This window comes from Mytilus californianus, unplaced genomic scaffold (genome assembly GCF_021869535.1).
Source record: "Mytilus californianus isolate M0D057914Y unplaced genomic scaffold, xbMytCali1.0.p SCAF_11, whole genome shotgun sequence".
NCBI lineage: Eukaryota > Metazoa > Mollusca > Bivalvia > Mytilida > Mytilidae > Mytilus > Mytilus californianus.
Window position 1 is genome coordinate 26,522,796 of NW_026262593.1, and position 16,643 is coordinate 26,539,438.

The 16,643-nt window shown below is 32.4% G+C and overlaps 1 protein-coding gene across 1 annotated transcript; it reads left to right on the forward strand.

Moving 5' to 3' along the window:
* The first annotated feature begins 6,098 nt into the window (after nt 1–6,098).
* On the forward strand, nt 6,099–16,410 carry LOC127720842 (uncharacterized). The gene is made up of 3 exons (XM_052227590.1): nt 6,099–6,140; nt 11,212–11,686; nt 16,013–16,410. Exons 2-3 carry the CDS (start codon nt 11,234–11,236, stop codon nt 16,253–16,255), a joined length of 696 nt encoding a protein of 231 aa, XP_052083550.1. The 5' UTR covers nt 6,099–6,140; nt 11,212–11,233; the 3' UTR covers nt 16,256–16,410.
* The last annotated feature ends 233 nt before the right edge of the window (nt 16,411–16,643 follow it).

Below are 16,643 nucleotides of genomic sequence, written 5' to 3' on the forward strand. Positions count from 1 at the left end.
TTTATTGAATAAACATATGTTTAAATTTTAGTTACACTTCAGTAAAAAAAATTGTAAAAAACAATTTGTGGATTATTCCAAGGAAGATAATCCAGTAAAAAATTTATTTCAGAAAATCATAAAAAGTACATATTTAAACAAGAGGCTCTCAAGAGCCTGAATCGCTCACCTGTATTTCAGAGGAGAAGATTTTTAAATGTTAGCAAACTTGATGAACAAATTGTGTAAAATTGTCTTTAAAGGGCAATAACTCCTTAAGGGGTCAATTGACAATTTTGGTCATATTAACTTTTTTGTAGATCTTACTTTGCTGAACATTATTGCTGCTTACAGTTTATATATATCTATAATAATATTCAAAATAATAACAAAAAACTGCAACATTTTGTTAAAACTACCAATTTGGTGGCAGCAACCCAACAATGGGTTGTTCGATTCGTCTTATAATTTCAGGGCCGATAGATCTTGACCAATTAAACAATTTTACCCCATGTCACATTTGCTCTAAAAGATTTAGTTTTTGAGATATAAGCCAAAAACTACATTTGACCCTTATGTTCTATTTTTAGCCATGGCAGCCATGTTTGTCGATGGATACAAACTTCGGATACAGTTTATAAACAAGATACCCTAAGGAACATTTAGTTAAAGTTTGAAGGTAATTGGCCCAGTAGTTTCAGAGGAGAAGATTTTTAAATGTTAGCAAACTTGATGAACAAATTGTGTAAAATTGTCTTTAAAGGGCAATAACTCCTTAAGGGGTCAATTGACAATTATGGTCATATTAACTTTTTTGTAGATCTTACTTTGCTGAACATTATTGCTGCTTACAGTTTATATATATCTATAATAATATTCAAAATAATAACAAAAAACTGCAAAATTTTGTTAAAACTACCAATTAGGTGGCAGCAACCCAACAATGGGTTGTTCGATTCGTCTGAAAATTTCAGACCTGATAGATCTTGACCAATTGAACAATTTTACCCTATATCACATTTGCTCTAAAAGCTTTAGTTTTTGAGATATAAGCCAAAAACTGCATTTGACCCCTATGTTCTATTTTTAGCCATGGCGGCCATGTTTGTTGATGGATCAAAATTTCGGATACAATTTATAAACTAGATACCCTAAGGAACATTTAGTTAAAGTTTGAAGGTATTTGGCCCAGTAGTTTCAGAGGAGAAGATTTTTGAAATAGTTTACGACGACAGACGACGACCACAGACGACGGACGCCAAGTGATGACATAAGCTCAAATGGGCCCCATCGGGCCCCGGTGAGCTAAAAACTATTCAGGCTTAAGTCCATTAAAAATGTAAACATAACTCCATTTGATATTTTTAGTGAAAGAGTTGATAATGCAGTTTTTTTACTACGATTTGTGGGCTCTTGGTTTAGTACTTTCTAAAACTCTCATGAAGAAGGCCTAAATTTATAATTTCTCTCAATGAATCAATGAATTTAAAATATTAAGCTGTAGATAATTTTGGAAATATAACTTACTTTATAAAAAGAATTATAATATTTAGCAAAGTTGGTCAAAGTAACAATCATCATAGTATCTCCATTTGTTGTTAAAGTGAAATACTCAATCATGCCTTTAAGCCTTTAAGCTAATAACATGTGTGGGTTCTTGTTTTAGTTCTTTCTATAATTCTCCTCAGAAAATACCTAAATTTACAATTTTTCTCACTGAAAGATTATGAATTTAAAATATCAATCTGTAGATATTTTTGGACATGATAGTGTTACTTTTTCAAAGCATAATAAATGTTAGTCAGAGTAACAATGAACATAGTATAAATACAATATCCGATGCCATAAATTAGGGTGTGGATAGGGGTTATCCAAAATAAAGAATAATGGGCAAAAAATATTAAGATTAGAGAAAAATGGACCAAAAATATAAAGAATAGAGAATGACGAGGTGCTAAAATATAAAGAATAGAGAAAAATGGCCTAAAATTTAAAGAATACAGAAATGAAGGACCCCCACCCTCATAAATATTGATTTTCTATGGTACAAAAGGAAATAATCCAGTAAAAATGCATTTTCCAAAATCTTAAAAGTACATTTCTTTAAAACTATCCTGGCTTTGGTCCATAAAAAATATAACTATTCTTCCATTTGTTAGGTTAAGTGAAAGAGTTAATAACACATTTAAGCTAGTCAAAAGAGTGGACTCTTGTTTAAGTACTTTCTAGAACTCTCGTAAAAAATGCCTAAATTTACAATTTCAATGAATTAACAGATTTAAAATATTAATCTGTAGATAATTTTGTAAATTTAAGTGTTAACTTTTCAAAACCATTATAATATTTAACAATTTTAGTAAGAATAACATTGAACATAGTACAATTATGATATCTGATGCCATGAATATTGAGTTTCTATGGTACAAAGAGAGATAATCCAGTAAAAATTAAAAAGTATCTATCGTTTCCAAATTTAGCATCCTGCTCTTGAAACATTATTTGTTTTTCTGTATTTCCTTTTTTTATAAAGTAAAACAAGCATACAAAAGTGTAATAAGAGAATTTTATATGACCAAGGGGGATAATTCTAACAAATCAATATAATAGATTCAATTATCAAAACAGACTTTAATTAATTTATTCTGTCATATTTTTACTAGAGTTAACTCAGTCAACATTTATAAACAAATCTTTGGTTGTCTTGATATTTGTGTTTTTATGAAATTATTATATATCTACTTATTTGTGACCTTAAAGAAAAGTGAAAGTTAAATGGGTGTTTTAATTTAATTTTTACTCGGTTTATTTATATGTGTATATATGTCTCTGATAAAAGTTAATTAGGCCTGATGGACAAAACGATACAAAAGGATATACAACAAACATGTTCCTATAGTGTACTTTGAAAATAATTTCAGAGACTGTATTGTAATATCATTAGATGAAGTCAAACGTAGGTTGCAAATTCAAGACTGAAATGTGCAGTTCATGCTGGATCTAAGGACAAACCACTGAAGAAAATCATCTTACCACAAAACTGTGATGTAAAATATGCATGTCACAATACATTCACAAATATTTGTCATAAAAACTTATTAGACAGAACAAGAAGCAATAATTTCACGTGGTAATGTCCTCAACTGATCTTCACGTTCAATGTATGCAATGTTTGACAGAACTTCATTTAAGTCTGAATCATGTACTTCATCTGCTTCATCATTTTTTTCTACTTTAAAATTTACAGAATTGTCCACCAATTCATTTGTTTTATTTAAGGTAAAGTTTCCTAAATAAGCTTCTGATCTAATTTGTCGAAAACCATACTATTGGTTTCATCTAACCTTGACCTCATTTTCATGGATTATTGGTCGTTAAGTTTTTGTGTTTTGTCATTTCGATCCATATGTGTTGTATATCTTTCTGCATAATCATTCACACTGTTTGATGCTAATGAGCTATGTGTATTGACTTTAATATGTTTAATTGTTCTGTCATGTTATTTACATATATTGTATTATATATTTGACCTCATGTTACACGTTTAAATGTGTCTGAGTGTTTTCTAATAAATCGTTTGAAAATTGTTTGGTATCTATGATGATTTTATTGTCGCCTTTCTTGAAGTATGAAGTCCGATGCCCATTCTGATAACTTATATATCTGTTATCTTGTTGTTGTATGTTGCTGTCTGTCATATTTTTCTCGTTTATCATATAAATCAGGACGTTGGTTTTCTTCAGTATGAAAAACTGAACTGAATTTCTGGAACAAGAACACATTCTATTATTGCCAATGTGTATACAGGAGGGTCTGGAAGGGGGTCCTTCATTTCTGTATTCTATTTTCACTGAACTAGTATACAATTTCATTTAGGGGCCAGCTGAGGACCACCTCCGGGTGCGGGATTTTCTCGCTGCGTTGGAGACCCATTGGTGGCCTGTTGTCGGCTCTTTGGTCGGGTTGTTGTCTCTTTGACAAATTCCCCATTTCTATTCCCAATTTTATTCTAACTATTTATGCCATTTTTCTCTATTCTGTTAACCCCTATCCAGACCCTAATATACATGGGCATAACACAAAAATGACCAAATTTTATCAGTTTTGCGTTATCTTTAAGCATTCAAAATTTCGCTCGATGTTCAGAAATAAGTCACAATATTGTTATATTAGAATCTCATATATATAGTTTAAGGGCATGCGATACAGTTACAGGGGAGGTAATGACGTTGCTAACGTCAAATGTTATGTTTCACGACATCAAACTATATAGGGAAAGATGCATTTTCGACTGAATTTTATCATTCAGACTGATTTAACTTGAAAACGAGTTCATGGACCCCTCTTTTTAAAAATGGCATTCGGCTTAATTATGTATGAAGATTATTTGTGGCAATTTTTATGAACAAATCACCGATGAAATTATTTTTAGATAGATAAATATACAGCAAAAAATGTCGTTTTTTGACTAAAATCATGAAAATGTGATAAAAATGTATAATTTCGAAAGAATTGTTACACAAATTCAAAGCACACTTATTTAGAGAAGATATTCAAGATGCTTTTACAAAAATCCGCTTGCATTTATCTTTTGAAACAAAAAAATTAAGTATGTCTTTCCGAAGGATAGAAATGTCCAAGAAACCGAAATTCCAGTAAATGTCTAACATTTCGACCCCATTTATTTCTAAAAGTAGCACATGAAGGTATATTTCAAACTTGATTGAACTGATAAAACTTATTTGCGGTATCAGGAATTTGGAGAGATCTAGAGTAAATACAGGTATAATACAAAACTATCAATTGGGAAAAAAAACATCACAGATATTTCGAGCTAAAAGAGTTTAAGATAACGAGAGTCAGCTGTATATCTTCTAGTTAATACGATATGCCAGGGGTTGGCTTTCTTGTTCAAGTTTTACTTGATATTGGGTTTCTGCTAAAAGAAAGCTATTAAGCCAGCGTTCTCAATGGTAAAGTCGCTAGTTTTAAAGACGCCATCATGCTTTGGTTTTTCGTCATGGAAAGTCTGTCACAGATGACCACGGATATATTCTACTTGACGTTGCCACAATCTGGTCGGCAGATGCGTATCCAGGACTTTGAAAAAGGGGGCCTGCGGGCCCCAAACTAGACAAAGTTTGGAGTGGAACCGATAAAAAGTCTAGATTAACCATAAATATAGCTCCATAAGGTCCCCCCCCCTAAATCCGCCTCCGGGTCCTCTTTTCCTCGATCGTAACATTACTGAATGCGACTTTTAACCTTGTCATGAGCAACATGACGGGTCCTTCTGGTGGAGCATCTGAGTTCACACCTAGGTCCTTGTTTTGTTATGCAGTGAGTGGTTATTGTAACTTTTGTTTTATTTTTCATTGTTGCATTTCTTGTTCAGGTGTGAATGGGGGTCCACAGAATAGAGAATAAGGGGCAAACAATATTAAGAATGGAGAAAAATGGAAAAAAAATAAAGAATAGAGAATAATGAGGTGCTAAAATAAAAATATGAAGAATACATAAAAATGGTCTAAAAAATTAAAGAAAACAGAATTGAAGGACCCCCCACACAGACCCTCAATAATCAGCAACGCTTCCATTAAACATGTGATTTTCAATACTAAGTTTTTGACACTTTTACCTTTAAAACTGTACGGTTGTACAATTGACTATTTTTTTTTTATTTTCGTAGTGGTAAATACGAACGCCATTCTCTCCTTAATTGTGTTATATTAAAATTTTGTTTGTTATAGTAAGATTATGAATTGCCAAAGACAAAATTTTAATATAACAATTGTTATGATTTTTGTAGACTGCTGTGCTTTGTACCGATAAATAAACATACAATTTAAATACAAATTGTTCTGTTTTCTGTAAAAAGCTCAAAAAGGTTCGGCTACCGATAAATATGTTTGCATTTCATGTACCTGTTATTTGCTTTTCTAATCAGCAACTCGTGTCAATCAATTAAATTCTGTTGACTTTACTTACCTGTTAGTTAATTAATTAGCTTTTGAAACTTGAAATGTAACTCTTACACTTCGTTTAATATTTTGAATATGTTTATAGATTTCACGAAACTGTAAATTATACACCGGTTTTAACGTCTGCTCGGTTCTTTATATAGATCTGCAGACGACATTACACAATTCCGTCTGATGCTTTAGGTATGTATTTTCTGTTTTGTATACTTTCACGATATTTTGATTATAACTTTTAAAAAAACTTGATAAATGGTTATTCTTAAAACAAATACATAGGGTACATTATAGTAAGTTCTCTTTTTACTTCAAATATCATTTGGGAAACACATATTTAGAAATATATGCCAAAAAGTGTCTGCGGAGAAAGATTACACTATTCTCTGGTAGTAAATGAGTTGGATGAACTTCAGTCGTTACCCTTTATTAGTTACAGTTCGCATGTTCAAATTGTCTGGCGCAAATACAAAATTTCAATCCTGGTATCTATGATGAGTTTATTTACAACCACTGGGTCGATGCCACTGCTGGTGGAGTTTTTATTCCCCGAGGGTATCACCAGCCCAGTAGTCAGCACTTCTGTGTTGACATGAATTATCATTGATATGGTCATAATTATAAATTAAATGTTTACAAAACTTTGAAATTTTGAAATACTAATGGGCTTTTCTACCTCATTAGCTGTATTTGGCAAAACTTTTAGGAATTTTTGGTCCTCAATGCTCTTCAACTTCGTACTTTATTTGGCCTTTTTAACCTTTTTTGATTTGAACGTCACTGATGAGTCTTTTGTAGACGAAACGCGCGTCTGGCGCAAATACAAAATTTCAATCCTGGTATCTATGATGAGTTTATTTCCTCCCGATGTTTAAGGTATGAACTTTCTATTTGACTATTCGAAAAGTTTTGATTAAAAAGTGAAAATAAACTTGAAAAAATTGCTCTTCTTAAAGTAAGTATATGGTGTATATTAAAGCCAGATCTCTTTTTACTTAAACGGGTGGGAAGCAATCGCACAAATGGGTTAAAAAAATAAACATAAATTTACATTGCAAAAATAATAATTTTGTATATAGAAAAGTGCATTTGTTTAGACGAGGACGCGCAACTTTTATTTACAATATATTTTTTTACCGGAAATTTATATTTCATTTTGAGTATGGGTCTTTATATATCCAATTTCAGCGATTGGTCCCAATCTGTTAAACTGGCATTCGGAAAACAATTTAGAAACATATTTGCTGTCCAGTTCACACTAAATTTTGATTTGTAAACATTCTTTTAGAATAAATGAAAAGATCAAACAAGAGTTACCATGTCATTACCCTTTCCAGTTCGCTTGTTCAAATAAACCTGGGACTATTATAATAGTCTTTGAATAAACTATACATTTATCAACAAATATTCTAAAAGGCCGTTCCTTCATCTATTTCTAATTTCTCCAACAAACTGCATGAAGATAGTAAGAATAAGGCTGGTGATGGTGATCTTCCGATCTTAAATCCTTTCATTAAATTGAGTTTGAAATACAATCATTAATGTAAATGAGGGTAGGAATGCCCTTTACCGTCTGACGTCAAACTGTCATTTTCGGCTACCGTTAGCGTCAAATTGGTTAAAATTTTACCGTGATTCGTCAAAATATCCTTATCGTGATTCTTCAGAGGTCTCAAATAATTATCGTTACCGTTTTTTTGGGAAAAAATTAAACGTGATTCGTCAAAATCAGTCGACTTTTTTATCGTCTATAAGAAAGTGTACGTTTTATCGTCATGCACCAAACATTACCGTTAACGTCATTTGGTAAGATTTTTTTACCGTTATTCGTCACGAAGGTATCCCCATTACGACCCTCGTAAATGTCACCTTATAAATTTAGTGCGTCCGAAGCGATATCAACCTTCATCAGGAACGCCCAAACATAAACAATTGGCTATTGTTGGCTCCCCGTTCCTCCGGAACGGTGAGCTTTTGCCATCACTTGGCGTCCGTCGTCGTCTGTCGTCGTCCGTCTGGTGTAAACTATTTCAAACATCTTCTTCTCTGAAACTACTGAACCAACTCCAACTAAACTTGAGCTGAAGGATGCTTAGGGTATCTAGAATAAAGCTTGTACTTTATTTACTGTTTTGTCAAATAACATGGCCGCCATGGCTAAAAATAGAACATAGGGGTAAAATGCAGTTTTTGGCTTATATCTAAAAAAAAACAAAGCATTTAGAGCAAATCTGACAGGTGAAGTTTTATCAGCCCTGAAATTTTCAGTTGAATCTGATTACCCATTGTTGGGTTGCTGCCATTGAATTGGTAAATTTAAGGAAATTTTGCAGTTTTTGGTTATTATCTTGAATATTATTAATGATAAAGATAAACTGTGAACAGCAAAAATGTTCAGCAAGGTAAGATCTACAAATAAGTTCATATGATCAAATTGTTAATTGACCCCTTAAGGAGTTATTGCCCTTTAAGGACAATTTTACACAATTTTTTTATCATGTTTTTTAACTTAAAAAAATCTTCTTCTCTGAAACTACTGAACCAATTCCAACCAAACTTAAGCTGAATGATTCTAAGGGTATCTAGAATAAAGTTAGTGTTTTATTTTCTGTTTCGTAAAAAAACATGGCCGCCATGGCTAAAAATAGAACGTAGGGGTAAAATGCAATTTTTGGCTTATATCTCAAAAACCAAAGCATTTAGAGCTAATCTGATGAGAGGTAAAACTGTTTATTAGGCCAAGCTCTGTCAGCCCTGAAATTTTCAGATGAATCTAACAACCCATTGTTGGCCACTTAATTGGTAATTTTAAGGAGGAAATTTTGCAGATTTTGGTTATTATCTTGAATATTATTAATGATAAAGATAAACTGTAAACAGCAAAAATGTTCAGCAAAGTAAGATCTACAAATAAGTTCGTATGACCAAAATTGCCAATTGTCCCCTTAAGGAGTTATTGCCCTTTAAAATCAATTTTCACAATTTGTTCATTTAGTTTGCTTACTTTAAAAAATCTTCTCCTTTGAAACTGCTTAATCAATTTCAGAAAAAAACTTGGGCTGAATGAGTTTCAGAGTATCTAGTATAAATTTTGTATTTTATTTTCTTGTACGTCAAGAAACATAGCCACTATGGCTAAAATGAAACATAGTGGTAAAATGCTTTTCTTTGATTTTGAAGAAAATATGACAGATACAAAGAACATTTGAATGGAAGTTTTAAGCCATTCTTTAATATATATTGAAAAGCAAAAATAATCATTGATGAAAGATTTAAACAAAAAATTACAGGTGAGCGATTCAGTCTCTTGAGAGCCTCTTGTATTTATGTCCCTATTGATCAACATTAAATGCTCTTCACGTGTTTCCCTGTTGATCAACATTAATAGCTCTTCACGTGTTTCGGTACTTATTAATCCTTGGATTTCAAATATTTGGCTTTGAGCGTTCCCGATGGACGAAATTCCATGAAAGCGCTTCGGACGCATTATAAAGTGTTGTTTTCATTTCAAGTCAGTGATGTAACAATACGTGGAAACGTGAAATGATTAAGATTAAGAGCCAGTCTGCCAGAAAACCATGCAAAATCCAAAATATTGTCCAAATGGCATGTCGTAACTTTTGAAATATTTTTATACTTTTGGAATCTTATATATATAGGAAAGGTAAAAATGTAACTTATTATTATTATAGACTTTGTTGCATTGTGTCTATTTATAGAAACAGCCTCATTTGCATAAATGCCTAAAAATCACTAAAATGCTAGTGAAAAATGTGTATAGTTTCAAAACAATCAATTCTGATTTTTAACAGTGCTACTGGCCATTCAAACTTATATTTGCTAAAAATGACCTGGATAGACAAAAATAAACCATGTCAGGGTAGATTTGTCTCGAATGATTATTCGATAGAGAGTGTTAAAGAAGGCCTTAATTTTTGTAGGCCACAATGAATTTTGAAGGAAGTATGCGTCCATCAATCTCCTAAAGTGGTATTTATTTTTTCAAGAAATAAGCATCAGTGAATAGACAAATGGATATTGTCAAAAATAGAAAAAATCCAATTTTGGCAAATTGTTGCAAGATATTGAAATTTGCATCTAACTTTCCTATATTTTGATAAATTTCTGATTTTTTTCAAAATTCTAATTAAAACCCATTAACTCTAAGCTATGAATTACCTTTGACCTGAATTACATAAAATTACTGCATGACACATTTTACATACATAATGTTATAATTTTTATGTTTTATTACCAAAAAATCTCTGAAATAGGAACGTGAAATGATTTAGATTAAAAGACATATTTAGCCTTGTTATGATAAAATTGTAACAATTTTTGATGGTCGAATTAACAAAACATGCAGAAACAAACTAATGGCAAATAAATTGGGCTAATATAACTTATCAGATTCTTTGTTAACATTTAAGGGAATTAAATATTAGTCAAAGTTTAGCGATGGAAATTAAGACACGTGCTTAAAAACTTGTAAGAGTTGAATGTAAGAAATCCAGGAACTTCTTGTTCACGAAAAACAATTTATGATACCGATTTTAGAGTAAATTACGTGACACAAGTTCAGGGGTGAATGTAAACCGAAAGAAAAAAAATGTTCCAGTCTAGATTTGATTGATAACCACCGACCATTGATCTTTTATGGGGTGAGGGGCTGACTATTTTAAATAAAATGATCGACTCTAAATTGCTTAAAAACAAAACAATTCGTTTCAGAATGGAAGTGAAATAAATGTAAAAACAACATTGGTTTAAAAGAATTCCTGTTTGTTAATAAATCAACACCAATGCCCACACAAAGATGGATGTGCGTATTGTTATGCGTTTACTTTTCTACATTGGCTAGAGGTATAGGGGGAGGGTTGAGATCTCATAAACATGTTTAACCCCGCCGCATTTTTGCGCCTGTCCCAAGTCAGGAGCCTCTAGCCTTTGTTAGTCTTGTATTATTTTTAATTTTAGTTTCTTGTGTACAATTTGGAGTTTAGTATGGCGTTCATTATCACTGAACTAGTATATATATTTGTTTAGGGGCCAGCTGAAGGACGCCTCCGGGTGCGGGAATTTCTCGCTGCATTGAAGACCTGTTGGTGGCCTTCTGCTGTTGTCTGTTCTGTGGTCGGGTTGTTGTCTCTTTGACACATTCCCCATTTCCATTCTCAATTTTATGGTCGATGTCTTAGTAATTTGCATTGGAAAGAAGGTATATAGCTTTACCAAAAACATAACGTTTTATTGATTTCAGGGAAAGACACTATAGAAATACCATGAGAGAAGCCATGTATCGTTACCATACAAACCGCCAAGGACTTGTGCCTTTAGGAAAGGGATCGTTGTGCTCCTCTATTTTAAAAATTTCCTCAAATACAAGAGATCGTGCGGTTAAAGCAAATCTTGTGGAAATTGCAAAAACTGAAAAATTAAAATCCATTTTTGATCAGCAGAAGAAGGAAACTGAAATGCTAACGGAGAAAGTCATAAATCGAACTTGCAAATCGTTGAAGGAAAAATGTGCATGGCATCATGTGTTAAATACAAACTATTCGACTCCATATTTCAAAACTTTACAACATGGATTCAACAAACGAGACGTTTATACTCCAAAAACTTCTCAACACATTAAAGTTGAAACTAAAGTCTATGACATTGGATGGGACAGATCCATCTTCAAAACCGATATTTATCGACGATTAGTACAAACAGATCCACGAAGGAAACTAGTCTCGATTACCCAGACGCATATTTAAATATAGCGTCTGGGGTGATTAACCGGACTGGTCAGATATTTATAGGGGGCGTAACAAATAATTGAATATAGAACATATCTATAAATAGCACTTCCGTTATCCCCAATTTGATTTAAAAAAACAAAACAGTAAACAGTGTACATGTAGATTATTAAAACTGACATTCTTGTAGCTCACCCTATGTTGCCCAACTTGCTGATGGGCAATTTTAATACAGACGTGATGTCAAATAAATAAAACTACTTAAAAAACCATTTCACACGTATTCTTGTCCTCAGAGTTCTTGTCTCGGTGATTTATAAACACTTAATAAAGTATAGTCAAAATTAAGCTTTAATTGGCCGTACTTATAGCTTAATATTCAGATTTCGGACATTTGTTTCGTTGATTTAAAGTACTTTATATAAGTTTTAACCTTATTTTGTCATGATTTTTATCTAAGACTTTATCATTAACTACTTTTCTAGCTTAAATTTTTTAAAAAAAAACTATCAAAAACTGTAATTAACGGTGATCTTTTTTTCCTGAATTTCGTACATGTACATTTTTTTTTAAAGAAAAACGTGAATTGGTAAAGAAAGGTCGAACTAGAATTCACAGACAGTGACTAGGTTCCATTCTTTGGCGGCTTTGTTTATAAAGTGTTATTTAAAATTTGTGTTATTTTTAGTGAAGCGTTGGCCTCACATTTGTTCCGCTTTTTCTACTATCAAACATGAACCTCTGCTGTAAAATGGATATGATGTTTGATGGAACAAGATTCTAGGCAAGTATCTGTCAGCCTGCTCTGATAGCTAACCTAATGCAGTTCTTCGTTACGGTAAATATGAAACAAAAAACGGTAAATATGATACAAAAACGGATGTAACAAGGTATTATATTTCGACCCCTAATATTACAATTTGTGGCCAAAAGGGGGGGGGGGGGGGGTCACACCTGGTTGCCTCAGTCGGCGGCACCCAAACACATGCCTCGTTTGATTCTGAGGCCTAGTTACGACCCTGTCTAAATGTTATAGCACTCGTCATAGACGGATCCAGCCTCCCCCCCTCCCTTTTCGTGGGAAAAATTTGGTTAATTATATTAAGAAACACTCAGTGTAGCATGACTGTAGTGCCCCCCTTAAAACAAGTTCTGGATCCGACACTGTTCGTGTATAAGAGGATACCGAGCTCTCTGTGCACTAAGAGAGGGATCCGGAGGTGGACCGTTGTACATAAAGCTAAATTTCTGCCTCAATACAATATACCCTAATTTTCTAGTGAGTCATAATTTCTCCGATCTGTATCCCGAACGGGCTATAATTTAGGACCTCCTTTTTTATATTTATTGTTATTTTTTTTCGTCCTGAACATTACCATTATTTACCACAAGACGATAACCAAGCAACCCAAAATCGATCTATCCTATATTATAGCACACCACGTTATTCTCTTATCTTCATACTATAAAATAACATTATTCTCTATTTTTCATATTATAGCACACCACTATTCTCTATTCTTTATATTGTATCACATCGTCCTGGACATGCATGAGATATTTGCCACTTGACGTTAAGCAACCGACAGTCAGTATATTGTATCACCGTTAGTCTGTATTCTTTATTTTTTATCCATTTTTCTTCGTTTTGTCTCATTATTCTTATTTCTGTTCTTGTTATAATTTATGCTTTCCTTTTTATATATTCTTTCAGATATCTGATGCACTTACCTTACAAAAAAAGCACACATCAAGTTACGTTTATGTAAAGAAAAACAACTCATACAAATGCTAAGATTACAATGTAGAAAAACTTCCTTAACAACTTATCACTGATCGATCACACAATGAGCCAACTCAATTTTTATTTACAAAATTAACTGATCTTAAAACTGAAAACGACAGAATAGTCTGAATGTTTCTTAACTGTTCCACCAATAATCTATATCGCCTAATCCTTTTTGTGAAGAAAATATTTAGGAACCAACCTTCACACAATACCACTTTGCCAGTGTTACCCTGTGTCTATGGAGAAATACAGAACTTAACTAGTCATTCATGAAACCCAATACTCTTTGAATGCATGTTTGAATCATGCAAATGGAAAAGATGGAATGGGATTTATCCCATACTGCATGGTAACTTGTAAAAAAAAATAATAACTGAAAAGTGTATTCTACTTCTCCAACTATTATAATATCCATCATGTATTAGCATGCAATAAAGGACAGCTTCACAAGAACAATAACTTCTCCTGTACGTGTGAACCTTAATATAAAATAAGGACATTGGTATGATTGCTAATGAGACAACAACCCAGCAGAGTTCAAATGACATGGATATACGCAAATATAATCAGTTTCACTGCTCGGCCTTCAATATTAAGAAAACTCCATATCATATAGTTAACTATAAAATGGCCCGACATGAAAATGAGATACAATTCAAACGTGAAAACAAACTGTTTACTTGTTTATATAATTTTTAATTTGTTTATACTAATCTTAATTCTCTGACAACAATGTGTTTTTGTTTTATTTACTTAATATACGTCTGTGTACCTTTTTTCGTTTTGTGGTTGCTGTCAAAATAATGTTTACCCAACGTTTTTGGTACTGTGATTTATTTATACTGATTGATGCTTCAGTTATTAAAAAAAAAAATCTTTGAATCTTGTTCTTATAAAATTGAAGCTGTTTATGATACAATGAAAATTCGAATATTATATATATTTTTTTAATTCTTCACATTTTACACATAACATCTGTGTCCAGAAATCATCATTTGTCTACAAAAGAAAGTAAATATTAAAATCATTTTAATTTTTGGTCACCAGCATAGCATATATGAAAAACAAATTGTTTGAAAAAAAAATCATAGAAATATATTTTTAAAAATGTCTTGGGGTAAGCTGAATCCCGCTTCGGGATGCGAGATTATCACGCTGCGTTGAAGACATAACCCATTGGTGGCATTTGGCTGTTTCCTGCTCTTTGGTCGGGTTGGTGTCTCTTTGACACATTCCCTGTTTGTATTCTCTATCCAAACCATACATGAATTTTTCTCATTGTTGAAGACTTCATTTGAACTTGGGTGGATAATTGTCTCATTGGTATTTATACTGCATCTTCTTATTTGTATATTGTTGACCTTTTTGGTACTTTTATCTTCACTTTTTGTCTTAGTCTACATGATGACCTCTTAATCATGTTGATGTCTACTTTTGGTAATGCATGTCATTTGGTTCACCGGTTGTTGCCTCATTTACACCTTTCATTGATGCTGAATCTATTGTTTTACTGTCTATTATTTTGCAGAAAATCGAATTTTCAGTGATTTTCTCATGCCATCAACATTAAGAAAAATATAGTGACAGGTTAAGATAGCCACTTGGTATCTTCCCTGACATTTTTATTCATTCATGAACTTTTTTGTGTGTGAAAAAATGCCTTTTAAAAGTGCAATAAAAGTGCAAAAAATGTATTTTTCTATTTTAAGTTGACCGATCCAGACTTTGTTTACTAACAGTATATTTTAAAAAAAATGGAGTATAAATCATTTTGACCGTTTGGTGTATGTACACAATGGCATCTTCTAGATACACTTTGTTTTTCTTCTACTCATGGTTTTGGATTGCGTTCCCTCCTTTGAATGTGTACATCATTGTGTATCTCTCCTCCCCCTTTTTTACACATATCAAGATGCAAACTCCCTATTACAAATAGATACAACAAACTTATCTTGGATGAAGGTCACATTTCGGCGTCAAAGCAAATTTTCCATCAAGTATTTATAAAGTTAAAGATACTACATATCAACCCCAAAATGTATTTATAGCGTATACGACTGTTCGAGTGGTCCCATTCAATACAAAAATTGCCATTTATTGTATAATTATTAACTCGCTTGCGTAGCACGGACATGCATGAAAGAATATAACTACTCGGTGTATCAGGTTGCATTAAAATTTAAGTAACAGTTTCTGTTATATCATCTTACCAAGGTTGGATGTGCTGTTATTTTCCTTCGTGGCCATGCAAGCCATGCTGTCTGGTGTTTTCCATGACTTGTATGTCGTCACAAAAAAATATAAATAGCTTTAAACAACAATCGATACACTCGGACTTTTCAATAATATTATCGTAATGTCATTTCTTCCGAAGTCAATAACCAACTTCTTGGTTATTCGTCTTGGACATTATCTTTAAAAACAAGCTAAAAAAGCCGATACTATTCCGAATGTCATAAATAACCATTTTTATATCACTTGTCATCCAGACGCTATACTTTGAAAAATAAAGCGGCTGGATGATCGAGACTAGAAGGAAACAAGAACGAGAACGGAAACTCTTGCTCAATAAATCTAAAAGAAAAAGCCAAATTGTAATCGATCGACAGATATCAACCTCCGCTTTTTATCGTCTGCTTCAGGATCCAAGCAACATTCATGAATACAAATATGAAAGAAAACCAACAATAGTCACATTCCAAGACGAAATGAAGACTTTAAAAGAAAAATCATTCGAAGCAGACATTTTAACCAATGATGACAGAAACTGAATTGTTTTTTTTTCCCAATCAATTCTTTATTGTTATTTATCTATTTTTTTTACATTTTGACGCATCCTTTGTTAGTTTAATCTTTTAAGCTTTCAAGATGTAAGAAAAATTAAGTGTTATGAAAACAAAACGCATAAAGTTGTATGTCTTAGATATTACATTGTTTTAACTTATGCGTATTAATAAAACAAAAATGATTCGCACAAATAAAACATTTTAGTTATGCCGATTTACACAAATGAAGACTTGTTAAAACGGTACACAAGTGAATCTCAAGCATTTCAAATGTGTTAAGAGAACTTTTTAGGTTCAAGCTTCAACGAGAATACCAGTGCAAAAAGGTTTGAAACGCAGACCCCAAAGGATCGACTTTCGTTTTCAGCCATAT